The sequence below is a fragment of the Plectropomus leopardus genome, chromosome 6, assembly GCF_008729295.1.
Source record: "Plectropomus leopardus isolate mb chromosome 6, YSFRI_Pleo_2.0, whole genome shotgun sequence".
In the NCBI taxonomy this organism is placed as follows: Eukaryota; Metazoa; Chordata; class Actinopteri; order Perciformes; family Serranidae; genus Plectropomus; species Plectropomus leopardus.
In genome coordinates this window covers 25,966,565-25,986,761 of record NC_056468.1, presented here as the reverse complement: position 1 = coordinate 25,986,761, position 20,197 = coordinate 25,966,565, and the positions used below count along the sequence as shown (strand labels likewise).

At 40.3% G+C, this 20,197-nt stretch overlaps 1 protein-coding gene across 1 annotated transcript in view; it reads left to right on the top strand.

Annotated features, from left to right (window-relative positions):
• The window catches only part of msh3 (mutS homolog 3 (E. coli)), a 55,281-nt gene extending 35,084 nt beyond the window's left edge, over window positions 1-20,197 (top strand). The window contains exons 21-24 of the mRNA XM_042488342.1: window positions 3,147-3,333; window positions 15,831-15,963; window positions 16,149-16,317; window positions 20,038-20,197. Coding sequence (XP_042344276.1) covers window positions 3,147-3,333; window positions 15,831-15,963; window positions 16,149-16,317; window positions 20,038-20,119 — 571 coding nt within the window. The 3' untranslated portion in view covers window positions 20,120-20,197. The remainder of the gene's footprint in view (window positions 1-3,146; window positions 3,334-15,830; window positions 15,964-16,148; window positions 16,318-20,037) is intronic.

Below are 20,197 nucleotides of genomic sequence, written 5' to 3'. Positions count from 1 at the left end.
TGGTGTAGCGGATCCTTGTTGTTGCTGTACATCCGCTCATCAGTGGACGGACAGAGTGTGTGAACAGCGTTCTTCCTTTTCATTTGATTCTATTTGTCTTTACAGCGACGCAGTATAGATCCGATTGTCATAATTTCCCTTGAGTCTTAGCATACATGCACACACAACCACACACACACACACACTGTAAATTGGCTAATGAAATGCAGCAGCATGTCTGCCACACCCCTCTCCTATATGGCGTGTGTTGTAACCATGGTTACTCGAGTGCAGGAGGCTCCTGTCGATGGTTTACTGTGGTACTATGTTGAAGGACACCCAGGACAGGAAGAGACAGATTTAGAGGTGAGAAAAGCTGACTGGCGGAGAGATGTGGCATCTGTGATCCAGCTGGAGTCACTGCTCTGTCTGCCAGTGTGTATCAGTACATCAAAGGAGCTGTAAAACTGCCTCTGAGGCGTGTGAAGAACTCAACATGTTGTTATTGTATCTCTGTAATCTGTAAATATCTATTGACACAGACTCGGCAGTTGGTAACATAAATAATGTTAAACTATATTTGTTTCGCTGTTGGAGTCTTTGATTTTCTGTCACTGACCTCAAATGTGACCGCAGTGGAACATCATCAACCATAATTATACTTGAATGTGTTTGTCAATACATTCACGACATGCATTCTAGGCTGTCTTGTAAATGTATTTAATTTGTTGTTTCTCATTACACAGTGGGCCCCATACACAAGCATTTTTGTATCCTCATGTCGGGTTTTATAGCAGCGGATTAATGTCCATGGTTTTGTATTGAAATGTTCAACAATCACTTTTGGATGTTGTGTCCAGTTATCTACATATTTTTGGTACAAAGTGTAGTTTATGTGGATAAAATGGGTAAAAGCAAACAGAAAATAGAAAATGGCATCACTTTAAGACCAGGACAACACTTATTACAATATCCAAAATCTAAGGCAATTTCTAGTCTCACATCGTAACATCAATATAATATCAATGTATTCCCCACCCTACAGTTGATTGTGCTTTTAATTTTATTGGGCTATGTGAGTGTTGCAGAAACATTTTTAATTTTCATTTGTTTTTCTGCAATGCTTTAGGCTTGGTGAGGATAAATCCAGAGTAATTGGAAAATAAAACCTAGAGGATACTTGCAAATATTCAACTCAACCTGAAACAAGTTAATTGAGAAACAGCATCAGAGAACATTTGTATCCAGAGTCATGGAAACCACAGACCTTACTATTGTTATTATTATTACTATTAGTAGTAGTAGTAGTTGTATTGACAATAAACTGTGAATGTTTTTTAAACATTTTTATAAGATACTATATTATCATGACATTTTTATTGCATTTCATACTTCATATCATATTTCACAACCTGTCACAATTTTCACAGCTGTTACTTTGAGGAAAAGAGAACTCAGAGAATCCCTAACATCATAATCAATGACCCATTGCCTTAAAGTTGCATGAAAGTTGGTTTTGATTTCAATAGTTTGTTCATTTCTAAATATATTAACATCATAGCACTTCTCGTGTGTCTGTAATATGCTTTCATAATCCCTTAACATCATCATCTTGACTAATCATTGTACACTTCACGTCACTGAAGGTTCCTCTTGTGCGAGCAGAGTACTGACTCAAATGGAAGCAACAATAAGTCCCTCAAAATGGATTTTTTATTGCATACACAATAAAAAGGGGGGGTGTAAAAGGTTCCTTCTGTCTGAAAACACCTAAAGTTAAGAACTGAGCATGTCTCTTGGACTGGAGTTCAAACTTCGATATTTATGACACATGACAAAGGATGAAAAGGAGACTCCTCCGCACCATCACTCACACCCTGCTGCTGTAGTTGGACTTCCTGGTTTTTCTGTCACTTGGTTTTAAGAACAAACTGCATGGTGTCAAAGTTACTGTCTCACACGTTCCTGTCCCACACCTAGGAGTCCTGGAAGATGTGGAAAAACAGGTTTACTGATTGAAAAACTCTATCTGTGTCTTTCTGTGAGTAGGTTTTTAGTTTCTGGAAGAACAACAAATTGATCTTAATGGTTTCAACTCTAAAATCAAATTTATAGACTGAAAACATTCAAACTTGAGACAACATTTTATAATTCATGCATGGACATTAATTCCCAAATTCTACCAAATTATTCTGCAATCAAAATGAATCAATGATTCTGGCCTTCTAGAACTTTTTTGTTTAAAGATGAGTGTTTTAATATTCAAAACAATGTCCTTTGCTTCATGACTACAACGTACAAGTTGCATTATTCATTTAATTTCTAATTAACTGTATACAGCTTGTACTGTAGCTTTAAAATGTAAATGATCCCCCCTGCATTATTTGCATTGGTGAGTTACCTAAAATAGAAGTAATTAGCTTCTTTTTTCCAGCTGTGTTGCATGCAAATGAATGTATTGAGGTCAACAGTAAATATGTATGTTTTGTATTGAAGGAGCTCAAGATAGAACTACAAGGTGATAAAGTACCAACTAAAACTTGATTATTGTGTCATGAAGGAGTCAGACTTACATTCTAATCCTTAGAAATGAAGACACAATCAGCCTGACACAGTCGTCATCTCAAAAAAGAAAAAAAAGATATGGTGCAATCTGATAACATCATGCCGCATGGACGCAGAGGGACCCCAGTATGTCAGTTGTCATGCAGCTGCCTGTTTGCCGTCACCTGGCCATTCACACAAGAAACTAATTTTTCTGCATCCGTCAGCAAGCGATTCTGCCCTGCTCTTTCTATTTACCAGTAGAGATCTGTCTCTGTTTGTTTTTGTGTGTGTGTGTGTCTACTTGTCTCTCCAGCTCTTTTAAGACACAACTGACAAATGTGGATGCATTGGATGCATATTTTATCTTTTATCAGATTCAGATCCTTTATATCATCTCTTATATATCCTTTAAATGGTTCACAATAGGAAATCAGTGTGTTTTCTTGCCAGATTTGCCCACAGCTAATGGAAAAAGTAGAACCAGCACTGAAACTGTTGCTGTAGATCACGAGCTGGCTGCTTTACAGCACTTTTGCATCCAGTGAGAACCTAGTACTCTCTCACTCTTTGACTTTTGGCCATTCAATTCTAATTTTGTTCCTTATCTGACTGGTTATCAGGATGGGGGCTTCAGACAACATCTACAAAGGGCGCAGCACGTTCATGGAGGAGCTGACCGAAGCTTCGGAGATCATTTCCCACGCAACCGAACGTTCATTGGTCATCCTTGATGAGCTGGGACGGGGCACGAGCACCCATGATGGGATTGCCATCGCCTATGCCACCCTGGAGTACTTCATCAGAGATGTAAGTGTGCGTTTGTTAGTCAACACTCTGTGCTGATGACATGGGGATAAGACAGATTTAAATATTTAAAGAGGGAAAGTAAAAGAGATGAGAAATGAGAGGAAAGGTGCTGATGGGACATTTGGGTAACGATTAATACGGCTGCTGAAATACCAAATAAAATGAAGTACACCCTGTTGTCAGCTGCACAGATTCCTCTCTTTGCTGCATTGTTGGATCTTGAAAGCGGCCCATTTAACCACCAAGCTTTGCAAGTGCTTGATTGTATATACTTGTGCTCTCTGCAGACTGCAGTGATTGTTTTGCAGAGAGAGATGAGGCTCCAGAGAGGCCACAGAAGCTTGATCTACAATGTTAATATTCTGTTAGAGAGAAAGCTGCAGTGGAAAAGCAGAGAGAAGAGTGATCCCAGGTGCCTAGTTGTTCAGGGATGTATGTTCTGCAGCATGCCTCATTTAGTTCGCATGAAACACCCACATAATCATGGCTGATGACAGGTTGTCCAACGTCCACCTCTGCACACTCAGGGATCGTATGTGTTTATATGCACCATTGACTATTCTCAATGATGTGATTCCTGCTTATTTTCATCAGCTGTGATTAAGATGATGTGTACTGAAAGCAGCAAGGTCCAGTTTTAGCCGACAATCACAGGAATGATGGGAAGAGCGGAAGTGGTGCAGAGGTTTGACAGAGCTGGAGATGTGTGGGGCTTTCTAGCTCTGCATAATCTGAGTACTTGAAATCAGTATTCCTTCGAGAGAGACATAAGACTGTTTGCATGCATGTGTGTGTGTGTGTGTTTGCGTGTGTGTTCTGCTGGGATTTTGTGCACAGTCAGGAACCCTTTGGGTGTTGCACTATATTGCATATCTTTTGACAGAACAGGTGAGTGGTACCCTGAGAGAATGAGAGAGTGGGATTAGGGTTGTGTAAGTAAAGGGGGGTTATCAAAACTGTCATTGGCCAGTCAAACGTCCCCCGCAGAGATCTTACAGGACTCGTTTGTATCAATTTGTGTTGAACAAACGGATCAATACTGTAAGCACAGAAAACTAATTATAACAGTTTGACATGGGCTGTGTGCTGGAGGTTGTGGCATAGGACACATATCTGTTTATTTTCTCAGCTAGTTTTCACCCAAACAATATAAGCCAAAGAATCATGCGGCGTCCTGTTTGTTCTTGTATAAGGCTGCCAAGGTAGCCTGGACAATGACACTATTTGGATTTTGAGTTGCACCTGCTGTTAGATATTACATCAGATATCTCAAGTTGTGTGAATGCACATAAATTAAAGTAGAGACAGACTTTGTGTTTCTTTGCTGGCAAGGCATTCGGCTGACTTTACGTACGTACATATTGACTGCTTATATTTACAGTTGCACAGTTGACATTACTACAGTAACAGTGAATATAAGATGACAGTAAGTCTTAAAAAATACACTATAAATGAAATAATTTTTAAAAAGTAATGAAGAAAAGATACATTTCAGCAGTTCAGTTGCATTAATCAGTATTTTTATGTGTCAACAATGGATCAAATAACATTTGTTATGTAAAATGGAAAACGTGCAGTAATGTACTGTGCAGCTCCATGACGCATTTTAGGGGTTTAGGGAAAAACAAAAATTTCACGTAGATAATGACATGGGTTTAACAAATTTACTGATGTGAAAGCTGAGGGGCAGAGGTGTTTGGGGGGGCAGGAGGGTGGGCAGTCATTCCCAGGTGCGCTAAAAATCAGTTGTACCTATTATTGTACCCACTTAGTACTTATTATTGTACCCCTTTGGTCTATATATGGTCCTAGTTTTGGTTTTTGGGCCTGAAATCTTATCAACGTCATTTCCAGCAGGAACAAGCAGCTGTTTTCATTCTTGCAAAGATGTTTATGAAGACCAAAATGGAGCCATTGTTGTTGCTCTGTATTTGCTGGATCTGAAATATTTGTCAACTTTTTGCTAACATGTTAACCATATTGACTTTATAAGGTGGTGTCAGATATTGTGTATTTGGCTGGTTTTGATGCCCTTAAATGACCAAAAAAGTGTAGATTTAAAACTTAAATTATGAAAAAGAAAGGTTTCAAGATGGACACAGATTAAGATATATCAGGGGTAACTTTGTCTTTGATTTGTAGTCTGCAAGACTCATAAGAAACACAAAAAAGACAAATTAATTAACAACAAGCTAATATTATTTAGCCCGGGTGTTACAATGGGCTTGTGTTCTCAACAGTTGGGTTGTGTGTGTGTGTGTGTGTGTGTGTGTGTGTGTGTGTGTGCGCGCGCGTGCGTGCGTGCGTGCGTGCGTGCGTGCGTGCGTGCGTGCGGTATAAGGGTCCTCCAAGCTGTAGCTTCTTTGGGGAGAAAAGATTTATGAACTCAGATGGTCTACACTGACCTTAGGGAACACAAATTTAATCGCGCACTTGAGGAAATTTTCTTTTTGCTGGCTATCGTGGATAAGCGCACCACCGGCTGTTTACCTGACAGTCAATGAACCACAAAAAACACTGATTCTGACTTTTGGGCCCTCGGGTGGTTGTTAAAGAATGAGTCTGGGGTTCAGCTCCCTCTTCAGTCCACATTGATGGGTTTCTGGAGTTTCACCATTAAATTATACTTACTCCACTGCTGCCTTCTGGGTAATCTTACAAGCTGCATCCAATCTGTGAATCTAGTATTTTGGTATTTGTTTATTTTCTGTTTTCCACTGCCTTAGTCAAAAAGCTCCAAATTGCCCTGAGTTGCCCCTGTTCAAATATAGATGAATAAACATTTATCTTTGAAAAACTCCTTCCAGTTTTTATGTTTTGCCAGTTCCACATTAATCTTTGGACAGAATCTTGGGGTTATGTAATCCTGCTGGAAAACGTAGAATGAAAATGTGTAAGTAGCAGCTAATGCAGCGGGTAGCTGCTGCTGGCGGGAGGAGGGAGCTCTCTGACTACCTGTTGTATAACAGCATTGATTTGTTAGAAAAGGCTCGCTATTAAAGGAAAGACAAACAAAAGAAGTTATGCTGTACAGCAAAAGGCCTCCTCAGTACAGGCAGTCCTGCAGAGTCTTTCATGCTCACTCCTCTTCCTCCTACTCGCCCTCCTCCTCCTGTGCCCCGTCCTCCTCTTCCTCCTCCTCACCAAACTCTACAGCTCACGTAAAAAGTCAGACTACTCCTCCTTTGACTCGGTTGTTATAGTAACACACCTTTCCCTGTCCCCCAGTACTCACCTGAGAGGTAGTTAAGAATGTAGATGGGTTTCATAACAGCACTCAATAAAAGAGACAGCCTTGATGCAGAAAGAGAGCAAGAAAAGCAGAGAGGAGAGGATCACTAAAACTAGAAGTCACTTTTGCACGAAGTTGCTGGGTTTTATGGTGCAATCACGACACGCACATGCTTGGTTTTGTAGATGCTTCTCTCCAGCCGTGATGTGCACCTGATACTGTCTTTTTTAGCCAGAACTTACTCTCAGACTCACTCGGACTCTCAGTTTTATTCATGCCAACAGCCGGTCCTGTTATCAGCCTCACACTAAGCTCATTGCTACAAATTGCTCTCCACTGGTACCGTGACTCAGGCTTGCATGTGCCTGCGCCAACATAGTAACACTGCACTGTAAAGGCAGGCAGAATCAGGCCCAGCTTTACACTTGGACTCACAGGAGAACTGACTGAAACTTACTTTTGGCTGCACACTGATGGGTAGATTTTCAGTCGAATGTATCGCTCCACGTGGGCGTAAATGGTCTGATGTGCTCACGCCGATGCACAAAGCTCCTACGGAGACCCACATGTGCTCCACTGCACACTGCACTGCTCACTGTACTCAGAAACAGTACATGGAGGATGAAGATGCTTGTCAGTTTTTCCTCTCAGCTCACTGTGATTGCAAACCAAAAAATGCATAGCCGTTGCAGGATTGATTGTAAGCATTTTGGTCAAAGCTTCATTGTGTGACATACATTGTCTGAAGCAGTAGTTCTTAACATGTGGGTTTTATTTTTATTTGCACAATAAAACAAAATGGCAGATATACAACAACAAAGGAAGACATAAATTGTGCAGGTGGATTATAAAAAAATCTCGAGGCTAACAGAAAAAATCACCCCAATAAGCATTAGAAGCAAAAATCATGTTATCAATAAACACGCAAACACAGAATCAAAACAATGGTATAAGTGGGTCTCCAGATTGAAATCTGAAAGGTTGCATAATTTATCAAGAAATATCTAAGAAATATTTCTCTCGCTCAAACTTTTTTTTTTTTCCATAAAACTTTTTTTCCACATATCCATTAGTACTTCCAGAGGCCTGTGAACAGACTTTAATATATAAAATGTGTGAAATTGGTGGAGTTCACCTTAACATATTTATACATCTGCAGTGAACAAAATTTTAGGATTTTGTGGCATCTAGCAGCAAGGACTGCAGACTTTTCCCTCTTAAAATTCAGTGTTTGTTGTTCAGGAGATTTTACTGGGAGCTGAGTTATTGCAGAGGTCTCTCACTCTCAAAAACAAAACAAAAAAAGGACCAAACAAAAAACGGACCCGGTGATTTATAGGGCAAACGACCGTGTCCCTTGGGGAGTCCTGTGGGGGGTTCTCCGGGAATATGGGGTTTCAGACCCCCTGATACGGGCTGTCCGTTCCCTGTATGACCGGTGCCGGAGCTTGGTCTGCATTGCCGGCAGTAAGTCGAACTCGTTTCCGGTGAGGGTTGGACTTCGCCAGGGCTGCCCTTTGTCACCGATTCTGTTCATAACTTTTATGGACAGAATTTCTAGGTGCAGCCAGGGTGTTGAGGGGGTCCGGTTTGGTGACCTCAGGATTGGGTCTCTGCTCCTTGCAGATGATGTGGTCCTGTTGGCTTCATCAGGCCGTGACCTCCAGCTCTCACTGGATCGGTTCGCAGCCGAGTGTGAAGCGGCTGGAATGAGAATCAGCACCTCTAAATCCGAGGCCATGGTTCTCAGCCGGAAAAGGGTGGCGTGCCCCCTCTGGATCAGGGACGAAGTCCTGCCCCAAGTGGAGGAGTTTAAGTACCTCGGGGTCTTGTTCACGAGTGAGGGAAGGATGGAACGGGAGATCGACAGGCGGATCGCTGCAGCGTCTGCAGTAATGCGGACTCTGCACCGGTCTGTCGTGGTGAAGAGGGAGCTGAGCCGAAAGGCAAAGCTCTCGATTTACCAGTCAATCTTCATTCCTACCCTCACCTATGGTCATGAGCTTTGGGTAGTCACTGAAAGAACAGGATCGCGGGTACAAGCGTCCGAAATGAGTTTCCTCCGTAGGGTGGCTGGGCTCTCCCTTAGAGATAGGGTGAGAAGCTCGGTCATCCGGGAGGACCTCGGAGTAGAGCCACTGCTCCTCCGCGTTGAGAAGAGCCAGATGAGGTGGCTCGGGCATCTAATTGGGATGCCTCCAGGACGCCTCCCTGGTGAGGTGTTCAGGGCACGTCCCACCGGCAGGAGGCCACGGGGAAGACCCAGGACACGCTGGAGAGACTATGTCTCACAGCTGGCCTGGGAACGCCTCGGGGTCCCCCGGGAAGAGCTGGACGAAGTGGCCGGGGAGAGGGAAGTCTGGGCTTCCCTGCTTAGGCTGCTGCCCCCGCGACCTGACCCCAGATAAGCGGAAGAAAATGAATGGATAGATAATTATGAATATAGTTCACTGGAAATTTTTCCCTATTTTTTTTAAAAAAAGTGCTCTTTTATATGCCGGTAATACTGTCTTCTTTGGTGCTCATGAACATACTGACTACAGTTTAAACATATATACATATTGTATATGTGATCTAAGCAGCTAACTAACATTAACTCCAGCAGGTAGCCAACAGCCTGGTTTTATACATCCAAAGAAATTCTATAAAAATGAACTGCATGGCATCAGACCCGGCCTCTAATTGAGACGGGCCTTTATTAGTCAAAATGTGTCGTCACACCGGGTTAGTAAAAAGGACTGGCCGTTTGATTGGGACTAGGCTTATATGTGAAGTTTTATGGTAATTGGACCAGTAACATTCATTTGAAAAAAGCCAGTGTATTATTTTTTCTTGTGGTTCAGAGCAAATGAACCAGCTACAGTTGTGAATTGCTGGTCCATGTCAGCATCTTAAACAGGCAGTCCTTACTACTGCAGCGTGGATGATACAAAAAAGCCGCAAGCATCGATGCATGCAGTACTTTTGCTTAAACACAAGTCTAATATAACCTAAAGGGAAGGTCATCACCTTTGCACCTGTCAGTGACCCTGGCTTGTATAGTTTAGGCCAGTAAGAGAACAAGATTGACTCGCAGCCAAAGTCAAAGGTCAATGACACACATGCATGCATCAGTTACACCAAATCTCTTCATTTAACACCACACACACACACACACACACACAGAGCACCTCAGAGAGAGCCTTGTTAGTTGTGAGGTGAGAACACGAAGGGTGTTGACTTGAGTCAGAAGTGGATTTGTGTCTAATTGGATAGAGAGAAGTAACAAGGCAGAAAGACGGCAACCGTGGTGTTGACACCTTCAGCCTCAGGATGAGATTACTGAGCGGAAGCACTGCACACACACACAACTCTACAGGTGTACAGTCAAACAGACACCAATTTGGAGCTCAGAACCCATCAACGGTGTATCGTGGGAGAGGAAGAGGTGGGCAAGGTGACAGAGAAAGTGTTATCTGTGGCATGTGGCAGATCAGCAGTCTGTCTGTTTTATTTTAACCTCTGTGTTGAAGTCAGTCGAACACACAGCCTGTCCCATCTGGACCTAGCCGCCCGAATGTTTGAACGCTGCAAGCATTCCTCTATTTGTTTATAAACACGCAGCAACTTTTGGCTTACATTAAGAGTGGATATTTAGAAATGTTCCTCTTTTTCAAGTCCCACACTACCAATACTCTATCAAAGAGGCCAAGAAATGTTCCCTGCACACTATTAAACCTGGATCACATTTCAACAGAAATCCTCTAGATCTTCAGAAGTGTTTCTGTGAGGTCTGACACTAAACTGTTATTTTCCTCATCAGTTAACTTAAATCTGTGCTCATCAGTATATTTAAATTAACACTGGATCAAATGATGAGGGGCTGCTTGTAGAGGCAAATCAACAGAAATATATTAAATGACTCAGCGTTAACGCGTTAATTGCAATGCGGTTTAGGTCCATCATTAATGTCTGAATTTTTTTAAAATTGCATTAATCGCCGGGCAACTTTCTTGTCTTTAAGAGGCTGTTCTAGGCTGAGTTTTAAAGTGAGAGTGATGATACTGGTATCATATGAAACTAGAAGACCTGGAATCCAGTGGTACCAGCCATGTTTTTATTTATTTATTTTTTTTGCTGTCATTTGATTTTTAGAATTGCTTTACCTTGTCTATATGGACTTCATACTGTTTAGAAACGAAAAATAATGGAATTGAAAACATGTTATGCGAAAATACCTTTAACTATTGAAATCCTTTGATTAATTGTAGTAAAAATATTCATCATTTTACAGCCCTAGACTCTGCAGTTCCCTCTGGTCTACAGAATATTGTCTTTCAGCTCATTGTTTTGATTTTCTGGTTTTAATATATACTTTTTGTTCAGTCTCACTTCTCTCATCAGTGTTGTTTCATGCCGCAAAAGCTCTGATAAACCAACTGTACAGCACCAAACAACACACACAAAATTAGAAAGGAGCATTCAGAAGCTCAAGAGTATGATATCTTTCTCGGGAGTTAGTGAATCAAAACAGAACTAAAAAGAAAGTGTATTATTGGTGGCAAGAAATACATAATCATATGAAATGTTAATTCGTATCTTCACTAATCTTGAAATAAGATCCCAAGTCCACTTTGTCTGAGACAGACACAAGTCCAAGGCGAGAAAGAGAATTCAAAAAAAGTGGTCCTGAGACAGATCTTGAATATTACAACACTAGTATGAGATGCAACAGGCTTTAAACTCACTCTAGTGTAAACCCATTCATGGTAATGACTTAGTATAAAGAGCGAGAAAATCTGCCTGTGATAAAGGTGGTAGATGGGTCAAACACACACAGGACTTCCCCCCAGCTGTTTGTGTGTCATGTGGAACCAAAGTCAAAGTTGAGTTTTTTTGTTTTTTTTAAGTACCTATTATAGTTAAGGTCACAAACCTCATGTGACGTACTTACTACCTTAAGTAAGTGAAGTTGCATAACAAACACACTTATTTTAACCTAAGTCATGATCTTTTTCTAAACCTAACCAAGTAGTTTTGTTGTCTAAACTTAACTAAACCTAAACCTATGTTTCCTGTGAATACGAAAGTCTATTTTGAATGAGCACTGTATCATGCATCGAGCAGTAATTAACACGCTGTCCCTGAGTGTCCAAAGCTGATGATTTAGGGGTTCCTTAGAGAGACATTGTTTAAAATGCAGGGTCACTGACCAAGCTGCCACGTTTGACCTGTTGAGAGTGAGAACGTGTTTGGATTTTTACTTGTTTTAAACAATTATTTGATCATTGAAATTGCCCATAATTAGTTTTCTGGTTACCGACTAATCGATTAATTGTCTAATTGTTTCGGCACTAATTTCATCAGACCGTCCAGCTCTGCAGAACACGGCTGTCAGTTCACCCGGGGGTGGTCTGCTAATGAGCTGCCATTAGCACCTAATCAGACTATTATCCAGGCTGCAGTCATGCTCCGCTGGTTTTTACCTTTTTCAGTGTAGGTGGACAGGAGTGATTGAAGTAGCTTGCCTTTGTGTGTGTATGAATGTGCAGGTCTGTGTGTCTTTGTTTGAAGCATGTGGGAGTCACCGTGCACGTCTCTCTTAGAGGGAGGTATTACTAGTGACGTGTGACCTTTCTTAGACCGAGCAGTAAGCGGGACGATCCTGAAGCCAGACGAGTCCTGCAGCCGCCTGTCTGCTGTGATGATGTAAGACTGAGACATACTTCACCATCAGAGCTTGTACGCTATTTGTTTTCATTACTGTCATCATCAGACTCAATGATTATTAATTCAAACACTTTAAAGATGTTCAATTCAGTATTAGTTATTGTGTTTCAACAGTTTGTTAATTTTCTGGTACACAGAAGATATTTTCACATTGTCTTGTGTCAGTGAGTCCACCCTGCTATCACTCACATGTGATTGGGCTGTTAAAGTAAGCAGGAAAAGGAAATGCATTTGTTTTAGTGAAGAGCTCTCAGCAGCTGTCTTGAGAGTGCGGAGCAGAGAGGAAAAATGTTTGTGCATGCATTTGAGAGAGAGCGTCTGAGTGGGTGAGTGTATGCCCCACCCGCTTTTTGTGATTTTTTTTTTTTTTTTTTTTTTTTTAACGTCTTAACCTTAATGCCAGAGTTCAATCATGTAGCCTTTGGGTGGCTCCCAGGCCTGGCAGAGATTAAAGTATAGCAGGATGAGGTGAAGTGCCTTCAGTTTGCTCGAAGGCTCTCCAGAGCCTGAAAAGCCAGGCGTGGTGTTTACAGTGAAAGGCAGAAAAACAGAGTGATTGACTGCAGACATCCTGAAGAGAAAGAAACAAAAAAAACAAAAGACTGATAGGAGGAAAGAGTGACACAATACTGTATGTATGTGTTTATACTGCTGGTAATATTCATAGAGCTTGTCTTCGTGTAGTAGCTCAGCACACTGCAGGGTACAGAGGCGACTAAGTAACATTGAGCCAAAGTACGGTAGATGTAGATGCTCTTTGTTTTTCTGCTACAACTTTTGCTTAGTTGTTGTAACACAGACGATGTTACATAATACAGCATTTGTTATAACTCCTACCATTTGGTATAAGTATCACTTTATCTCTCGTTTGTCCTTTGTTTCTGTTTTTCCACCGCCTTTTTGTTTTTGTGCTGCTGAAGAAATAGTAAAGAAAATAACGGTTAGTATTTACCGAGGTCAAAGTACAAATGAAAATAATGAGTAGAACCAAGATTCCAATATTTACTATATATATTATATAGTAAATATACATACATATTCATCATGTGGTCGTATTTAGAGTAAAGATGCATATTATGTGTAAGAGTTTTAAAAACCTTTATTATACTTGGAGGGCTTTTAAGGTGCTGTGGGGAAGAAGTTTCTTTGTAGATTAGGCAGGGAAATAGGATTAATCGTCTTTCTGACGTTGCACTGTAAAATCTCAAAAAAAAATGGTAACAGTTTTTTTTTGATAATTTAAAAAATTCCTTTTCTTAAACTTGTCATGATGGAAATCCAAGTGGTGGTATCTCACATGCAGATTGAGAAACACGAAATCGTTCAGCTATCAGGCTAGATATGCAAGATTTTCCCCAATTCTGTTCGTAAAGCAAACAGATACCTTTATGATAATATAATATGTTCATTGCTTTCCATGTGTTCCACTTTAAAAAAGGTTGTTTTTCCAACATTAGACATTGGTCAAAAACAAGTCATGTTTTATGTTACCCTAAACATTAAGGTAAAACAAAATTATCCTTTTTCAATTTTGGTTATTAGAAAATTGGTCCTAAACTTTATTCTGAGTGGCATTTAAAAAAAGTCTTAAAAATCTTAATTCTGCCTTGTCTGTTTTGATGTTTGTATGAAGTCCTGCGGGTTTGTTCCGAGCACACAGAGTCTGGCATTTAAATGGACGCTGGTATCTCTTTTCAATCTTCGGACATTTCTATAGACAGTAAAATAAAGTAACTTTATTGTTCAAACATCTGGAATATTAGCAGGCATATGTTAAAGTTTGTAAGGAGTTATGTACATTAACCATTTATATTTACGTAATTGAAACCTTGTATTTGTCTGCTTTTACTCTTAAACAGGCCTCATTCCAATCGGTCATGCCAATTTCTTCTTGTATATTCTCGACCATATGCCTCAAATATGCTGTAATAAGGTTGACATTTGCGTTTTTTAGTGAAATGTCTCGACAACTAATAGATGACTTACTATATTAATGTAATGGAGACGTTAACGTCCCCCTCAGCATGAACCGTACTAACTCTGGTGATCCCCTATCTTCTCAACAGGAGCTACATCGGGTCAAAATATTCAATAAACTTATTAAAACTAATGACATTCCCATCAGCCTCAGCTTTACTTTGTTGTTGGTGGTAATAATTGGTATTCATGTAAACATTACATTTGCTAAATATCAGCATGTTAGAGTTATTGTGAGCATGCCCCTCACAGAACCACAAGCATAAAGACTTACGATAATGGTTTCACCTTGTTTGTAGGAATATTTATGTTTAATTACTGTGTTTTATTTGGGTTCATTGACTTTTACAGGTGATGATTATTTACTCAACCTGACCACCTACAGCCGGTAATAAAATGTGATTCACATGTGAGTGTGTTAAACAAATAATGACAAATACAACCGCAATAGTTCAACTTTTACTTCAGTTTTTTATGATTTTCTTGTCTGCATTCTGTGCACGCTGTGATAGATCTTGTTTTTCACAGGCACTCTGCAAAGCTGGTGAGTAGGTGGGAAGGTGGTAGTTCTATTGTCAGTAAAACCAAACATAGCAGGTGGAGGGTCACCACAAGTGATGTTGGTATACAGCCTGTACTTACTTTTCTTACTTTTACCTACCAGAGAGACGTCTTCAACTCTCGGAGACAACAGATATGACAAGCTTCTCTGGCAGGCTGGTATAGAGCAGCGACTGCAGTGATGATATTCCTTCTTGCGGCTTTGCTTTTTTTCTGTGCCTTGGCTGAATATTCTCTTTACATTTCTATACACGCTTGCAAAGAATAGTTTGCCACTGATGGCACCATGAGTTGGACACCACATCAAACCACTATCTGCCACCTCTCAACGTGCAGTTCCCAAAATATATTGATCTAATGACATTACAGTGTCAAAAACAGCTGAGTTCAGTTTGCCCTTTTTTATGTCTGATTTCAGTAATTCATGCGGTATAATATATATGTTGTCTTTGTGCCCAAAACAGTGACCAAGAGAAAAAGAAAAACATTTCTCAAGACTTCAGGCAGTCTGGAAAGTCTGGGCATGATTGCTGTTATAAATGCACTTTAGTTACCACAAACTCCCAGAAGATACTTATGATTTCATTTTATGTACGTGTGGCTATTAGAGCTCTGTGAATTGGACTGATTTTGAGAGACTCTTTTGCACAGAAAGTGCCCATTTGTGTGCCATATGTATGCATATGACCTTATTTAAACATGTGCAAATATCATAGTAGCACCGAGACACTATTTGCTTAGCAGTTCAGTAAAAAGTGTTCTTAACTCTTAAGTGGATGCTGAGAGAATTATACTGTTCCTTTGTGCTTGTCTTATTTGTGCAGCTTTAGTGGCCGCCAATGCTGCGCAATCCTTTTGTGAATTCTCCCCTTGATGTACAGATTGCATTTACATCTGGCTGACTCTGTTCATGCAGTTTTCCTGCAGGAAGGTCTAGTACACAGAGTCCCTGGCGGCCTCTGCCTTTTAGACCTGGCATCAAAATGTTAACACTTCACTTTCTCCTTCCTTTTCTTAGGTTAAAGCCCTCACCCTGTTTGTGACCCATTACCCTCCTCTGTGTGAGTTGGAGCGCGTTTATCCTCAACATGTGTCTAACTACCATATGGCGTTCCTACTCAATGAACCTGACATCACCACTGACACTGACGGTAATAGTGTGTGTTTTTTTGTGCGTGCCTGAAAATGCTTTCAGTGGGGTTTTTTTAGGTGAGGATTCTGGATTTGATTGTTGCCTTGCAGGTAAATTTTGAACAATCGTACTTTTTTAAAAATCATTATCACTTGGCACTTTCTTTCTTTAATGTATATATACTGTATGTGTGTTTGCTGACAGATGGAGAGGTTCAGCCAGAGTTCATCACTTTCCTCTACCAGTTAACTGAAGGGGCTGCAGGGCGGAGCTACGGCCTGAATGTGGCCCGATTGGCTGACATCCCAGATGCTATACTACACTCTGCTGCACGCAAAGCCAGAGAGCTGGAGAGCATGGTCAACGCCAGGAGGTACAGTCAACACACATTCATCCTGAGCATTTGTTTGAGGGATCATACACAAACAGATCAGTTTAGTGGTCAAAGGGAGTACAACTGTGAAACATTTAGTATATTTTGTGGCTCTGGGGGACTTTTTTAAAGTCTAGGGAAATGATGATGATGTTAACGGGGTTATCTCTGTTTGTTTGGGCCAAGAGACTAAAATAATTATAACAGAAATTCTGCGTTGCAAACTGGAGGTGTGAAGTTTCAAAGCTGTTGCTGTTTACCTGGCAGGGTCTCTGTTTTCACAGATCTCTGTTAAAACATCATCAGAGGCTGCGTTGCATCAGCCGAGATAGTGAGAATCCAGGATCAATGAATTTAAAGGCTTATCAGACCCCATAAGCGAGTACAGCGATTTTTAATACTCTGATGCTGGATTTTAATACGCTATTCACATTAAAAAGTAAACTACCATGGAACAAATGACACTTCCTGGTTCAGGAACTTTCTAGGATATTTTTCACATACTGTCTGAGCTGGAACACCTTTATTCACCTTGTAAATGAAACGCTCTGATTTAGCTCCTGTCTCTTTAAGCTCCCCTACCAAAAAAAATTTGCACTCTCGGCATATCTACAACGCGCTTTGCAGCCAGGGAAATCAATCAATCAATCAATCAATCAATCAATCTATCAAATTTTATTTGTATAGCACTAAAAAAGGGATCTTAAAAAAATAGAATAAGTAAAAACCATACAATTTAATAAGTAAAAACCATAAAATAGAATAAGTAAAAAACATACAATTTTGATAGTAAGGCATTTCATAAAAGCCAGACTAAAAAGATGGGGTTTTTAGTTTATGTTTAAAAACATTCATATTTTCAGCTCCTCTCAGATCCTCCAGCAGGATGTTCAGTGTTTTGGAGCGTAACGACTAAAAGGAGAGTCACTATATGTTTTAGTTCTATGACTTTAACAAAGTGTAATGTTACTTTAAAACGTGAAAAATCACCAATAGAAGGGTCTAAATCGAATTCTTGAAATCCGCTCGTTTCAGCAGGAATCTTATTCAAAATCCAGGAGAAGTTCACAACATCGGCAACCAAGATTACACAAATCCCTGATGTTAGCACGAAGCAGTGTAGAATATGACTTTATAAAAGAGTCTGTTATGAGCTGGCATCAACTCGTCTCAGACGTAAAAAATCAAACATTTGGAAACATTTGTTTGGTTGAGAGGCATTTTGTGAGTGCTGATACGTACAGTACAACATCACTGGGACTTTTAACTATGCATGTATCGCTCTGCCTTACAGGTGTTTACAGGAGTATCATTAACTAGGAATACATTAAGGATCGGTAGTTATCTAACGTTTTTGTAGATTGTTGCAAACTTTGAAGAATGAGAAATTCCTCTCCAAACACTCAAAAAATACCCAAACAAAATTGCGCCTAATGCAAAAGCCCTCTACCTGCAGCCCAGGAGGGGAGCAGCTGTGATAGATGGGTACTGATATATCGCCTTTCCCTGGGAGTAAACCAGCTGTCAAAGTGTTACGAGGAAGTGCAGAGAGGCAAGGACACATTGGTCTGACACCAACCACAGCCTGACGACCACTGACATACACAAACTTGCAATAGAGATCATAGCAGTGAGTGGACACACGCTGGAGCGACGTCCTGTTCGATCACACTAACTCATCTGAATCTCACATGCCGCCAAAGTGGCTGTTACTAGACTCTTATTTCACTGGAAACACAGATAAATGTTCATTATGCTAAGCAGCTGGTCTGTGCATAACATGACGACCAAGCTTCCACAGATCAGCAACAGATCAGCAAGCTGGTGTGCAGAAAATGTTTGTGTTGTTAGGAAACAGTTCAGTTGCGGAGCTATGTGTTTCGGAGCCAAATATATAATTAAATAAACAAACAAATCTTAGTCTGTTGTCATTTATTACTGTTAACTAGTAAATGGTGCTTATAGTACTGTTGTATAAAAGCAGTATCATGCTCAAGGTCGTGCTGTTGTACCGTGTATCACCTTGGCTGTGATTTGGTCGTAGGCATGAGGCCGAAGCCATAATGACATACAACAGCACTCCCCCTTGTGTGATATTGCTTAAATATATGACCGAAAAGAAGGGACACTGTAGTGAATCCGTTTGAGCACATAAACCCAGTTAAGATGCATAGTGAAAAATGTAGAATCCAGCTTTAGAGCTTGACCCACGTTATGATCTAAAAGTCAGGATCTCTTGACCTCTAACTTTGATTTTACTTTTTGAACCTGTCTCACAAATTCCCCAACTTTAAGGGAGTTCAATACTAAAATGCTGTAGTATCTTTTAAACCCTCTCATATATCAAAAATATGCTGTTCCAGTTCTTTTGGAAAGTTTCTTGAATACTATTCAATATAAATGGAGCTTGACAGCTGAAAGAGTCAAATGTGCGTCATGAAGAAATAAAACTCGAAGCAGCTTTACTGACATTAAATCGAGTGTTTGTTTAAACTTTAACACTCAAATGAACTTGATTTAATTCTTGTGCTGCTAACACGTATGAACCAGAAAATTTACCAGTACTCGTGGTACAGACTAGGTACAGAGTACTGGTGCAGTTCTGACTCAGGAGAGAAGGTTCTGCATGTAGGTTTATGATAATACTTTTTTGATGTGGAACAACTCGACTGCTGCTAAACTTCGGCCTCTTTGATCTGAGACATGTGACACCATGTTGCTGTCAACCTCATTTGTGATGTATTTACAGACTTCTCATAATGTCTTGTGAGAAGTTGATGCAGGCATTTCGACCTTATCAAAGAGCAAACAAAGAAAAAAGGCTCAGCGATGCGGTGTTTGCTTTGTTAGTTCCTCTTTTATTTAGCTGTGTTTGCGTGCGATTTTCCCTCAGCAGAAACAGAATAGGTTTTTTTTTTTTTAAATGTTCCTTGTTTTGATTTAAAATTAATGTTCCTAATCTCAAATAATCTTATTTTAATTAATCTAAATTTGCTGGAATTGCTCATTAACCCCAAATTGAATACATTTTGTCCAACTTTTGTAATACTTTCCCGCCAGGGGTCTAAATCTTATTTTCTCTTGGCTAATTAATTTTTCCAAGTATTGGGAAGATTGCTCAAGTGCATACTAATGGGGGAAGGGAGAGAAATCTATGTTTTTAATGCTGATGTAGACAAGTTTTTCCATTTGGATGAAGCACACACTGCCAGGTACAGATGCTCCGCTTAGGATTGAGTTAAGAAAAAAAAATACGACAAATTCTTTGTCTTCTGCTGTCAAAGCGTCAGCATATTGCACTTTCTCCAAATAAACTCCTCTATGTCTGTAAATTTGTGCATGGCATCTCCTTGCTCTGTAACAGACAGCCTACTGCAAGTTGAGTGCTGCTTAGCCTCTTCCTAAGTAATCCTCACCGTATGAAATATGTCAGCACACACACACACACACACACACACACACACACGCACGCAGAGTCATACCTCTGTCAGTGTAATCCTCTCTATATGAAATATTTGTCCTTTGTTGAAGTGAAGCCATGCCAAGCACACAATAGTCACACACAGGAGATGAGCTGCTGGTTGGAGGTTAAGAACAGGGATTTCATTGTACTCTTATTGTACTCAGAGTACACACAGGCCTATGTGAGGATATACAATAGTTGTATATAAAATGTTTTCTTTAAGCAACATTTCAATGTCTTTATCTCTGTCTCTCTAGGAAAAACAAGAAACTTCTCTCAGACCTTATGAGCATCTCGGATAGATCTTCCCTCATGGAGTGGCTGCAGTCAAACTCTTGACAGGGCTGCAGCAGTTTTCGGCACCATGTGGACACACACATGAAGAGGAGAGAACCCAGCTATGCTCAAAGAAGCAAA